The 13601-nt window shown below is 37.9% G+C and overlaps 1 protein-coding gene and 1 long non-coding RNA gene across 4 annotated transcripts in view; one reads left to right on the forward strand and one right to left on the reverse strand.

Moving 5' to 3' along the window:
- Positions 1-238: 238 nt before the first annotated feature.
- sdk1a (sidekick cell adhesion molecule 1a) overlaps positions 239-13601 on the reverse strand; it is a 601048-nt gene continuing 587685 nt past the window's right edge. For 2 of the 3 annotated variants that reach the window (XM_049475506.1, XM_049475504.1), the window contains 4 exons: positions 10957-11094; positions 9960-10080; positions 7045-7174; positions 239-4033 (listed from right to left, as the gene is read on the reverse strand). In XM_049475506.1, the coding sequence (XP_049331463.1) occupies positions 3761-4033; positions 7045-7174; positions 9960-10080; positions 10957-11094 (662 nt within the window). In that variant the 3' untranslated portion in view covers positions 239-3760. The remainder of the gene's footprint in view (positions 4034-7044; positions 7175-9959; positions 10081-10956; positions 11095-13601) is intronic. The other variant, XM_049475505.1, reaches the window with a different exon arrangement.
- Positions 8839-13601, forward strand: part of LOC125799256 (uncharacterized) — a 345287-nt gene continuing 340524 nt past the window's right edge. Inside the window, exon 1 of the long non-coding RNA XR_007438087.1 lies at positions 8839-8875. This is a non-coding gene — a long non-coding RNA (uncharacterized LOC125799256). The remainder of the gene's footprint in view (positions 8876-13601) is intronic.

Here is a 13601-nt window from a genome sequence, read left to right on the forward strand (position 1 = left end):
AGATATTTATGGTCATTTTTATTTTAGTTTGATGGTCCAGCTGACCTATCAGCAAACAACTTGGCTCATCTGATTGGTCATACTAGCTACTCTGGTACGTGATGGACAAGCCACACCATGATGGGCCTGCAGTTAGACCAGCTCAACAATTAAACACAAAAAGACTAATTGTAATTGTGAATCTGTAAAATGTGTGTGTTTGTGTGTGTGTTAATGAACCATGACAAAACATTAGAAGTTCATGTTGTTTACGTGAACAGCAAACATTTAATTTCTCTAAAAAAGTGGGAAATTGTCTTTACTTCATGAATGTCCATGACATTACACTCGTGCTGGGACAGATATCATGGCAGGCATAAAACCATAAACATTTCCTTTTTCTTTTACAGTTCATTCGTGTTTTGTTCACCACTGTGATTGGCAATTTTAAGAACTGAAGAAAAATGACATTGAACTGAACTGAAAATACGAATGACTCTGAATCACTCTGTAAATCACTACGGTAAAAAAGAGAAGAAATCAGTCTTACAAATTAATCATAAAAACACATTTACAGCTTTTAAGCAGATAAAATGGAAAAATGCAAAAACTATTCATTCAGTCACTCTGTGAGAAACAATGAATCTGAAAAGGAGGAGAAAAATAAAGGAAAGAAAGAAAGTGGCGTCCTTAAGAGTGCTGGAAATACAGGGTTTCATTCCAACTCTATCACATCCAAGGACTTTTTGAGAATCATTCAGTCTCTATTTGAGGAGAGAAAAGTAAAAGGACAGTGTTGTTCTGTGTGGTGTGAGACAAAAATTGAAGATAAATTACAGCATCTTAAAAAAAATCATATCCACCAATTTTGTACCAGTTTGCTTGTTGATGGGTTGGATGGTATTGAAATATATGTGTTTTGTGCTGAAATTTCACAGTGTCAAAAGCATTCATTTCCCCAAACCGGCAACCTAAATATTACCATTATACACAGTTCATTCAGAATGTTATAACCAATTTTTATTTCTACACTCAGTGTCCAGCTTACCAGCTCCACTGAGCATATAGGGCATGTTGTAGTTCTATAATTATAGACTGTAGTTCTGTATCTGATTCTCTGCATACTTTATTATTATCCTCCTTTCCCCCTGTCTTTAAAAATCAGGACCCCACAGGAGAGAAAACCACCGCAGAGCAACTATTTCTATAATTTTTTTTGGGTGGTTGGTCATTTTCATGTTTCCAGCACTGCAGTGATTAGCACTGATTAGCATGGGGGTGGTGTATGAGGTGTTAGTGTGTGTTGTGCTGCTGTCCAGAGGCGAGTATATTGGACTGTAGTATACAGGTTTACCGTGTTAAAACAAGCTATGTGGAATGAAGCGCTAGCTGATATCGCCCTTGCTCACTGGAGCATTTATGGTTCCTCAGTGCAGCACTGATGGAAGCGGTTAGCCAATAATGCTAATGCTGGAGAAATTTGGGAATCTAAGCTTACTGTAACTAAACAAACAGTTTCCAGGAGAGAAATCTTTGTAGATTAACATTCAACACTAGTTTAAATTTTAAATAAATATATATTTTTTAATTACAGTTTTGTTTTGTGCTTAGCTTTACTTAACTTAGTTAGCTACCCCCCAACACCCAGCGGTGAGACCTGTTGAATTAAAAGTTCCTTATAGTGTTTCTTAAAATGAGCCTTATAATCCAGTGCGCCTTATGCATGAAAATAGACCAGACAATAGATGTAAATTGATAGTGCGCCTTAAAATACGTTGTGCCTTATAGCAGAGAGAAATATGGTAGTTTACGCTGCCCACAGGACATTGCCCACATAATGCAACCCCTTTAAATAATAGCTGCTCTATCCTGTGGGGTCCTGACTATTAAAGATCAGGGTAAAAGGAGAATAATAAAATACACAGAGAAACAGATACAGGACTACAATCCTAAGAACTACACAGTGCTCCTATATACTCCTCGTTGTAGCTGATAAGATGTAGAGCAAGGGTAGAAAAAAGGGGGTGGTTATAGTATTCTTACACGACTGCTCTCCAGTCTTCCAGTCTTGCACCATTAGTGTTTTCACAGCTCTAACACACCACAGTCAAATCAGTGGCTACTTATCTTAAGTCCTTCATTAGCGATATAAGAGAGTGTGGTGTGTTGGAACAGGGCAAAAGTATGCTGTAGTGCTGAGCTTGGCTGCTAGATTGCGACCGACACACATAAAGAGGCCTGCTTTACAGGTACAGATCTAACCTAGCCTTGGAGTCCATTTTAAAGGTAGCTTTGAATCACTGGCATGCCAAAAGTCAGGAACAGGAACTACTATCATATCCTGTTTCTTTTAGAGATGTCCCATTGATGCTAAAGAACGCTGCGGGTTATGGGCTATGTGGGATATGCATGTGGAGCCTCCCACACTGAATTTCTGTTTCTGTTCGTAATGACAATTCTAGCCAGAAGCTGCTGGTCACGATCATTACCACACACTGTGCTGTCCACTGTGGGTGGTAATGTTAGCCTTATATAATGTTACACTGTGGATTCAGGGATGTTAAACACATACGCACAGCTTCAGAAATGGAATAACCCATCCAATATCTGGCACCAACAATCAGGTCTCGCTCCAGCTTCCATAACTTGACCTTGCCTTGCCATGAGCAAGTTCGTTATCTGTTCAGTGTTCTGGCCAATCTCTTTCACAAGACAACCCAACATGTCTCACAACATACTGCCATCCCATGACCTTTGGTATGCCAGTGTATCTAACCTAGTAGTAGATTTAGAACAGACTGCAGCTCTTAAGCCTGAAAAACAATAAAATATAAAAAACGAATAAGAAGAAATGTAAAGACAAGTTTGAATGGTTCTGTGTGAGGATGATGTGCAATGCGACACTCGAAGAATCACTGCACGACTGAAGACTGATTGATCTATCCATCTCCCTCTCATTTGCTCCATTTCTAGGAGGAATGTGTAGCTGTGGCGTATGGCCGAGTCCTACCCCGTATCCTCATTAAATCCCGTAAGAGTTCCAGGACCTTCCTTCTGACTTTGCAATCTTTGCGATCTGGAACAGGTATATATAGAGACACTGAAGGTGAGTGACAGATTACTCGGACTTGACATTAGAGTATACAGTAATTACAGAGTGCTTCGTCCATGTAAAATCCTCTCTAGGTCTCCGGGTGCTTGGTCATAAAGGGAACAGTGTCAGGAATGCTTCTTTTTTTTTCATGGTCGTCCAGACTGTGAACATGTGCCACCATGTTGAATCGAGTCAGCGTGGGAGGGGAATGTAAGTGCTGATCATCACTTCCGTGGATTAAGAACAGGTCTTGTGTACCTGTTGTACCCTGCTTTATCCCTTTATCTAATAAAACGGAAAGCTTCTTTCAGTCGTCTGTCGCAAACCAAGGCCGTGCCAGAACACGTCACAAAAGAGTACGAGTACCAGAACCATCAACGTATACTCCACACGGTGAGCTGTGATCATCTCCAGGCCTGTGGTTACAGTGAGTACAGTTGTCCGTGCTGCCGACTCTCGTTTCCCGCCAAGGACACCCCCTTCTTGGCGAGTCTTGGCGTGTGAGTACATTCAAGTCAAGTCAAACGAGTCACGTGGTCGGCCAGAAACGTCGTCTCTTGTAGTGCTCATGGTGAAAGTTCTGCTGAAATGTCCCGAACACACCCCCACCCTCTACCCCAAGTCTTGTGCCTTTCCCCAACCGAAGGGCCTGCAGAGGGGACCCGCTCCTCCAAGCCCCGCCGGGCGTCACACGAAGGACGAGAAGCCTGTGACGGGAGTCCGTGAGCCGGTGGCCGGCTGCCCGGCGGGGGTGTACGCTCCTCCGACGCTGTGCTGGGTCACCACTGTCTGATAGTAGCCCTCGCCGTCCCTGCTGGCGCACTCCTCGTAGGCGCAGGCCAGCGTCTGCTTCAGGCCCTTCTGCTGCCGCTTCCAGGAGTTAAAGTAGGACGGGTCGCTCATGTAGTGGTTCACAAACGAGTGCTTGATCTGCTCCTCCTCGCAGTCGCTGTCCGAGGCCTGAGAGAGAACCAGGGAGAAATACACTTTAATCAAACATACTAGCATTGCTAAATTGCTAAACTACATTTAAAACAGAGGGAAGAATATTATTTATTTTAATACTATAAATGCAAGGTAAAGCTGCATTGGTATTGTTTTGCTCTTGGGCTCCTACTACTGGTAGAAAGTGTAATTTATTTTTACACCTCTGCTGTAAATACAAATTGTGCTTTAATTGCCCCCTATGGATGAGGTGGTAGAGTAATATTACAATATTTTACACTAATATATACCAGTATAATATATATATATATATATATATATATATATGTATATATATATATATATATATATATATATATATATATATATATATATATATATATATATAATATATATATATATATATATATATATATATGTATATATATATATATATATATATATATATATATATGTACATACAATATATTAGACTCGCTCCAGTGGCTGGATCACCTGTCGGGTACCAAGATGTTTTATTTTAGTGAACTGGGAAAATCTGCTTTTAGCTAACGTGCACCAGCAAGCTGGTATTCACTACAGGAAAACTTGAAGCTCAGCTCGCTGGGATCACTCAATCATCATTTTAAATTTCAGATTCTAATCACTATCAGAAAGCATGTGACTGTTTTAAATAATTTTTTTAATGAGTTTATCTTTTTCTTATTATTTTGATTTTGAATGTATTTAATTTATTAATTACTATTTTTTATTTTAATGTTTTATATTTTGATTCCTATGTTCTTAGTTCATTATTATTCATTTTATAATTTTTTATCATTCTTATCATTTTACTTTACTTTTACTATAATTTTTTTTTGTTTATTTTCTATTTTATAAATTCTTTACTTTTTATGTGTCAATTTGTTTTTATGGTCGTTTAGAATTTTCTGGGTTTTTTTCTTACACATTTTTTTATTCATATATATTAAATGTTTAAAGTTAGTATTTATTTTATTTATTATTTTTTACTATTTTATTCCTTATTAAATGTAATTTTTAATTAATTTTTTTCTATTCCTTTTATACTGTAAATCCTCGGCAACATTGTAAATGTGGGTCACCCTCAATGTTTTCCCGAGTGAAAATGAAGGGAAAGAATCACCAAACCAAAGTTATATAATGCAGCTTGGTGTGGGAGTGACAGTCTATTACAGTCAGTTGGGCATTAAAATGATGTTGCTTTTCTGACACTTTTTTTAGATAATTAAAAACTTTTTTGAGCCATTTCTCAATTATACTACATTATACAACAGTTAGTTGTGATTCTGCAATGTGTGCTGTTTTCAGCCGGTAATGCACTGTAACCGAAGCTCTCCATGTATTACTCCGCCACATACAGGTAACCTAGCAACGTTGCAGCTCTTACAAGCCAAACAGCGCAGCCACAAACAGAGCAGCAATGGAACTATTTTCTAGTGTTTATAACGAAACAGATCGTATTTTCTCGTCCTCTTTAACTCAAAATCTTTCAATCAACAGCAATAATGGAACTGTGCAAAAATACACTCGAGGTTCGTGCTATAATGTGTATTAATGCATAAATAACAAAAATACATAAAAAACTAAAGTTGAAGGTGCTGTTCTGACAGGGACAGTGTTAACCTGTGACCATCTGAGGTTGGTGTAGTGTACTTGTGATGTTACACCATCACCACCCTGTCATAGCCTGAGGTTTGATTCCACAGCCAGACAACCATATCACATTATACCAGTACCACCCCATACACATGTATCTGTGTATTTTTATAATGTAGATTTTGTTTTCTCTGCTTCCAGCAGCATTTCTGGAAATATCTCTGTCCAAACAAGAACACAGAAACTACCATGAATTGCTGGCGTGGGCATGTCAGCCTGATGGGGGATGCCAGCACCTTGTGTCAGAGTTTGATGAGTGCCTCATTTCACACAGACTTAGACCCAAATTTAGGTAATAAAAAAGCTCCGAAAATAATGTAGGGGATGTTGCTGTGCTATGTGATCTGTTGTTAGTGAATTACCTACATTTATTTTAGCTTTTTTAATCCAAATTTGAGCTCAGTACATTCTGTCTAGGTGTAATTAAAGTTAAATTAAACTCTAGCTGATAGTCCAAAATTGTATGTTAAAGACTACATTTTAATACCATATTTGGATACATGTGGGCAGGGCCTTGGTAAGAGTGCTTGGTTAAGACTGCTAATTCTACAGTCTCCTACCTGAGTCACTGTGGATAAGAATGTCAAACCAAGTTCATTAATGAATTTCAGTGTTTGATAAGCAGAATAGTCTTTTACAGTAGGTTAAGGGCTCTGAGTGGTTTAGCAGACTAAGGCATTGCCTCTGTTGTCTGCAGATTGCTGGTTTAGCATCAGCAGCTGTAGTCAGAGAGAGCACAGTTGTCCACGCTTTCTCTCACAAATCACTAGTGTGATGTTGGTCAGCACAGGTGTCTGTTAGGATGTTGTCATTTAGAGCATTTATTTGCAGAGAAATTAAAATAAATAATGCAGAGCTTTCAGACCTCAAATAATGCAAAGAAAACAAGTTCATATTCATAAAGTTTTAAGAGCTCAGAAATCAATATTTGGTGGAATAATCCTGTTTTTTATCACACTTTTCATGCATCTTGGCATGTTCTCCCCCACCAGTCTTACACACTGCTTTTGAATAACGTTATGCCTTTAGTCCTGGTGCAAAAAATTCAAGCAGTTTAACTTGGTTTGATGGCTTGTGATCATCCATCTTCCTCTTGATTATATTCCAGAGGTTTTCAATTTGGTAAAATCAAAGAAACTCATCATTGTTTTTAAGTGGTCTCTTATTTTTTTTTTTCCAGAGCTGAATATATATAAAGAATAGTCACAGTGCCTTGGGCTGAAAACACATCCTCTCAATGTGTCAGTTTGAGGGTGTCCAGTATTTAAATGTGTGTGTGTGTGTGTGTGTGTGTGAGAGAGAGAGAGAGAGAGAGAAAGATAGAAAGTAGCATTGAGCCAGGACTCCACCTCAGACTCTGATATTTCCGCAGGCCTCTCTGTAAGTGCTGTGGACTCGGTGGAGACGGCGCCGTTGTAGTTGTTGCAGATATCTTCATCTGAGTAGCGCAGGCCGGCGGGGTTGGGCCGAGGGGGAGACCTGTCACCAGATAAAGGGGAATGTAAGGGTGGGCTATCACTAAGTGTTTTCTGTACTGAACTGAAGGCTCTGTTTCTATGTGCCTAAAAACTGACCAGTGTGTGATTGTTTATTGATTATTTGGTTTAAGAGAAATTATTTAAATGTCTCATTTCAGTTTTAAACAACATTATTCGTAAGCATTCAAAATTTAATAATTTATAATAATGTCTTAAAACATAATGTCAGTAAATAATTAGTTCCTTGTTTCCCTGTTTATTACTTACTGTCATATATATTGTTAATTTTATGACACTTATTGTAAAGTGTTACCATTAATTTGTAATTATTATAGAACCTTTATGGTATTTGTGTACAAAAACAGATCTTACTAGGACAACCAATTTAAAAGCCATTTTCAGATTTATTCTGTTGGTAACAATGTTAATTTCACACTAAGGATTGGTTTTCTGATTGGGATTAAGACTAGTTCTGGATTATAGGGCACTGTGAATGGTGATTCTCCATTGCAAGTGGTCTAGGACTAGGCTTAATCCCTTTCTGTGAAAACCAACTCTCCATTGGAATATTAACTAACCTTCAATGTTGAAATGTGTGTAATAAAAGGTCAGTTTCCATGTTGTAAAAAAGGTTCACAAAATCAACAGTGGAATTTCTTACTTTTGCATAGACACCACATGTCTTTGTCTTATAAATGTCATTATTATTTTTTTATACATTTATTGTCTTGGAATGATATTACATTGTGATCATTAGACCACTTTAAATATCTAAATGTATGTGTTAAAATGTAAAACAACAACAAAAGACCAGAAATAAAGTTGAACAGACTCTGAGTTGTGTTATTTCTGCTTTAGTCTTAAGGAGATTTTCAGCATTAAAGGTTTTGTGGAGTGATCTATATTTAATCGCTGTCTTGAGTAAACCCAAAACTGTACTTTTTACGTCTTCAATGAAGAATGCAAAGGAAACACAATCTATATCTTATGAAATATACAAAAATAAAGATGCTAAAACAATTTTGCAGTATTACCCTTGATTTATCTTTCAAAAAACAAACATAATTCAATGTTGATTCAACATTAATATAACGGTTGAATGAGTGGCTGGCTTGTAGTTCCCTTTTTATTCGTTTGGTTTGGTGAAAATGATAATAAATCAGTTTTTTGTGTGTTTTTACTGCTCTTACACACTTTCTACAACTCAGGAAAGACGTAATCAGTTGTCTATCAGCTGATTAGTTGAATCAGGTGTGCTGGCAATGGACAAGCATACTGATCTTCCAGGAATGGTCTCCACCAGTAATTCCAAACCCTGGTCCTGCAGGATCCACAGCTCAAACACACCTGATCCTTTTAATCAGCTCATTAACAAGTCCTTCCTTAGCTAAAAGTGGTCTGACACCACTGGTCTACAATAATGTTATTTAATGACTGCAGGCGTTCCCTTTATACATTTTAAATCATTAAAAAGATGTGACAGATATGATTAAATAAGAACTTCTGTTTATAGATTTAAGCTAGTAAAAAAACAAAAAACAAAGCAAACAACAGTGATTTGATGAGTGCTTTGATTAGATCAATAATAAAAAAGACTTTCATGTATATACAGGGGTTGGACAATGAAACTGAAACACCTGGTTTTAGATCACAATAATTTATTGTGGTGATGGACAGTTCTGGTGGAAACAGGAGAGTTGAGGTGCACATTGAATTCTGTCGTGATTTGATCAGCCGTGGTTTTATGTTTTTTGGATACAATCTGGGTTAGCACCCGAACATCCCTTTCAGACAGCTTCCTCTTACAGCATCCACAGTTAATCCTGTTGGATGTGGTTGGTCCTTCTTGGTGGTTTTGCTGACATTACCCTGGATACCGTGGCTCTTGATACATCACAAAGACCTGCTGTCTTGGTCACAGATGCTCCAGCAAGACGTGCACCAACAATTTGTCCTCTTTTGAACTCTAGTATGTCACCCATAATGTTGTGTGCATTGTAATATTTTGAGCAAAACTGTGCTCTTACCCTGCTAATTGAACCTTCGCACTCTGCTCTTACTGATGCAATGTGCAATTAATGAAGAGTGGCCACTGCTCCAATTTAGCCATAAAACCTCCCACACTAAAATGACAGGTGTTTCACTTTTGTTGTCCAACCCCTGTATGTATAAATAAAAGCTTAATAATTAAAACTAAGCAATAAAGTCATAGGCTTAAAACAGATGATTAAAAAGAATTGATTACTATGGCATTAAAAGTGGTTGCTAGGTTCATATCATGTTGCTAAGTAGTTTTTATTATATTTCTGATGTCTACTATGAAGTTGCCAAATGGAAGCTATGGTATCCAAGGCACTCATATGGTATTTTGGTGTTTTGTATTTTGGTTGCTAGGCAGTTATGGTTTCCTAGATTAACAGCTATGGTATCATGTTGTTTGTAAAGTAAACATTTTCAGTGCTCTATTTGTATTAGGCCTAGTATTAATTTTACTATAATTTAATAAATGTTTAATGGCTAATTATCTCCTCATTATGTTAAGTAACGTGATCTGTTGAAGGAATTATAATTGTTATTTGTGCTGTTTTTTATTAATATGCTTATGTTTCTGGACCTTTTTAAATGGTATTGTATACACACTGCTTAATATTATTAATAATATACCACTGTAATACAGAGATAGACCAGGTGGCAAATAACTAATATTTTATTATTAATGAACTGAGCTTAATTGAATACTTTAAGTAAGTAAGTATGAGTAATATGAGAGAGGATGAGTCTCTGACCTGGTGCCGTTTTTCCTGAGGAAGGAACTTTTGACGTGCATGGGTCGGCTGTTTAACTCCAGGGCCGTGAAGCCGCCGTTGTCCAGAGTAACAGATTCCTCCACTGTAGAGACAGCTGCACCTGCGGGGGTTAGCAAATCATCATCCCAGCAACAACACCACCTGCATCAACACCCACTGCTACACCTAATGCCAAGGCAAAGAAACCTGAAGAAGGTCATTCCTTTAATTCTCACAGCAAAACAACATATTAGATCAACATACAGCTTCTTAACAGTGAGGGAATAGAGTGAACATATTGGTGGATGGGTTGAGGTAGATAGACAGACGGATGGATAGATGAATGGATGGGTGGATGAATATATGGATGGGTGGGTGAAAAAATGGATGAATGAATGGTTGGATAGAAAGACGGATGAATAGATGATAGATAAGAGGTCAATGAAAGGATGGGTGTGAGGGTAAGTGGTTGGATGGTTAAATGAAGGGATAGATAAATTGACTGATATCTGGATGGTTGGATGGACAGATAGATGAATGGTTTTATATATAGATTAATCTATAGAGGGCTAGATGCAAATATGAATAAATGAAAGGATAAATGAATGGATGAATGAATGAATGGATGTTGGATAGGGGGATGCAGGAGGCATGGACAGACAGACAAGTGGAAGGCTTTATATAGAAGGCTGGATGGAAAGATAGATAAAGGAAAGGATAGATGGATGGACAGATGGCTTTATATGTGGATGGATAAATGAAAGGCTAGATGCAATAATGATAAATGAAAGGATAAATTAATGGATGTTGGATGAATGAATAGGTTTACAGATTGGTGGATGGATAGATGGACAGACAGGCATGTGGAAGGCTTTATATAGAAGGCTGGATGGAAAGATAAATAAAAGGATAGATGAATATATGGACGGATGGATGGATGGATGGATGGAGGGATCAGTGGGAGCTTGAGAAGATGGTGATGTGGTATTGAGCACACCTGTTCCGCAGCTCTTGTACTTCTTGTTCTGTCCGTGCAGAACCAGCCCAAAGATCACGAGCAGCAGCAGAATGAGTCCACACAGAGCCAGAACGATCAGGAACCACCACTCCTCATAGAACGGGGTCTCTACTTGAGCTGTGGGAGGGGAAACATATTAATATGATTAATCTTTATACCTTCATAACTAGCTCGGATTAACTAGTGAAACCAAACTCTTATATCTGAATTCAGGAATCATAAAATCATAGGTAAGACAATCAAAGGTAATAAAAAATTATAAGAATGCAACTACAGATGTATAAATAAAACTAAGTAAGGCAAGGCAAGGCAAGTTTATTTATATAGCACCTTTCATACACAACGGTCATTCAAAGTGCTTTACAAATTAGAAAATACACAGAGAAATCAAAAAAAAAAAAACATGTAAAAGATTAACAGTAAAAATGGAAATAAAAACTAAAATAAGAATAAAGCATGATTGATTAAAACGTGATTAAAACAAAGAGAATTAAATTAAAAACATGTAAAAGAACAACAAGGAATTAATAAGAATAAAGCATGAATAAAACATAATATAAAAGTGCCGTTACAGAATAAAAGTGTGTGGAGCTGCAGTGTTTTAAGCTGAGCTGAAAGCCTGATCAAACATGTAGGTTTTCAGTCTGGATTTAAACATGTTTAGTGTTGGAGCTCTTCTAATGCTCTCTGTTAACTGGTTCCATTTAAGAGCAGCGTAGTAGCTAAACGCTCCCTCTCCATGTTTAGTTTTTACTTTAGGCGGCTCTAACTGACCAGTTCCTGATGATCTGAGAGTTCTGCTCGGCTCATACTGCTGGAGCACATCAGATAAATATGCTGGTCCTGCACCATTAACACATTTATAGACCAGTAACAGTACCTTAAAGTCTATTCTGTAACATACTGGTATCCAGTGCAGGGATTTAAGGATGGGGGTGATGTGCTCCCTTCTTTTACTCCTAGTCAGAACTCTGGCTGCTGAATTCTGAATCAGCTGAAGCTGTTTGATGGTCTTTTTTGGGAGTCCAGTTAGGAGTCCATTACAGTAATCAATCCAACTAGAAATAAAGGCGTGGATGAGTTTCTCCAGGTCTGATTTAGACAGAAAATCTCTGATCTTATTGATGTTCTTGAGGTGATAAAATGCTGATTTGGTGACGGCTTTGACGTGACTGTTAAAAGTGAGATCAGAGTCCATTTGTACACCAAGATTACGCACTAGTTCTTTAGATTTCAGGCTTTTTGAATCCAGATAGGCAGCTAGTCTGTGCCTCTCATTACTATTCCCAAATCAAATAATCTCTGTTTTATCTTTATTTAATTGCAGAAAGTTCTGTCCCATCCATTTATTTATCTGCTCAAGGCATTTACACAGTGAGTCAATGGGACCATAGTTGTTTGGGCAGAGGGCCATGTAGATCTGAGTGTCATCTGCATAGCTGTGGTAAGATATCCCATAGTCACGCATGATTTCCCCCAGAGGAATCATATATAAATGAAATAAGAGTGGCCCAAGAATTGAACCCTGGGGTACACCACAGGTCACTGGCACAGTCTCAGAAACATTATTTTCCATTTCCACAAAGTATTTCCTTCCTTGAAGGTATGAACTGAACCATTTTAGGACAGTTCCAGAAATTCCAACCCGGTTCTCAAGTCTATCTATGAGAATGTTGTGGTCAATGGTGTCAAAAGCAGCACTGAGATCAAGCAGTAGTAGAATAGATATTTTTCCTGAGTACATAAAGAAGTAAAAAGTATACCTTTATACCTTCATAACTAGCTCTGATTAATTAGTGAAACCAAACTCTTAAATCTGAATTCATTTCTGAATGTAGTCAGAACAGACCTGCACACGTAATAACGTAGAAGAAAATGTATTTTCTTTTATTTTCCTAAAAAGAAATAAAGCATATCTGAGCACTGTTTTACAGCCTCCCTTGGGACAGTACCAGTCAAACTATTGGACACATTTTAGACGCATTTAGATGCTCTTATCTAGGCTGCTGTTAACTTGCAGTTTCTGAGGCTGGTAACTTTAATGAACTTATCCTGTACAACAGAGAAAACTCTTACTCTTCCTTTCCTGGGGTGGTCCTGATGAGAGCCAGTTTCATCATAATGTTTTTGAGACTGCACTTGTTGAGTAGTTCTTACTTCTCATAATCTGGATTAGAACAATACTCGAATAGAGCTATTCACTGTATACCTGTAACTCTACCTCTTCACTACTTTACAACTGATGCTCTCAAACTCATTAAGAGGCAAGAAATTCAAGTAATTTACTCTTGACGAGTTCAGCACAGCTGTTAACTGAAAGCCTGAATTCCAGGAGACTCTACCTCATAAAGCTGACTGAGAAAATCCAGCCAAGATGTGCAAAACTGTCTAATCTAAGCAAGAGCAGTTTCAGCAGGGCTAAAAGTCCACTTTCTATGACCACAAGTCATTTAAATTAGAGATGCTATTCTAGTCCTTGTTGTAACCGAGCTGCAATAATCTTTCGTCAGTCGTCACAGAGCTGCTGTGTGTGTGCAGGTGGGGGAACGTGGCCTTTTTTGGAGCTGTAAGCAGTGCTGGGAGGAGGAAGTCATGAAATGTGAATGGGTCGAGGAAGCGGCGAG

This window comes from Astyanax mexicanus, chromosome 3, assembly GCF_023375975.1.
Source record: "Astyanax mexicanus isolate ESR-SI-001 chromosome 3, AstMex3_surface, whole genome shotgun sequence".
Classification (NCBI taxonomy): domain Eukaryota; kingdom Metazoa; phylum Chordata; class Actinopteri; order Characiformes; family Acestrorhamphidae; genus Astyanax; species Astyanax mexicanus.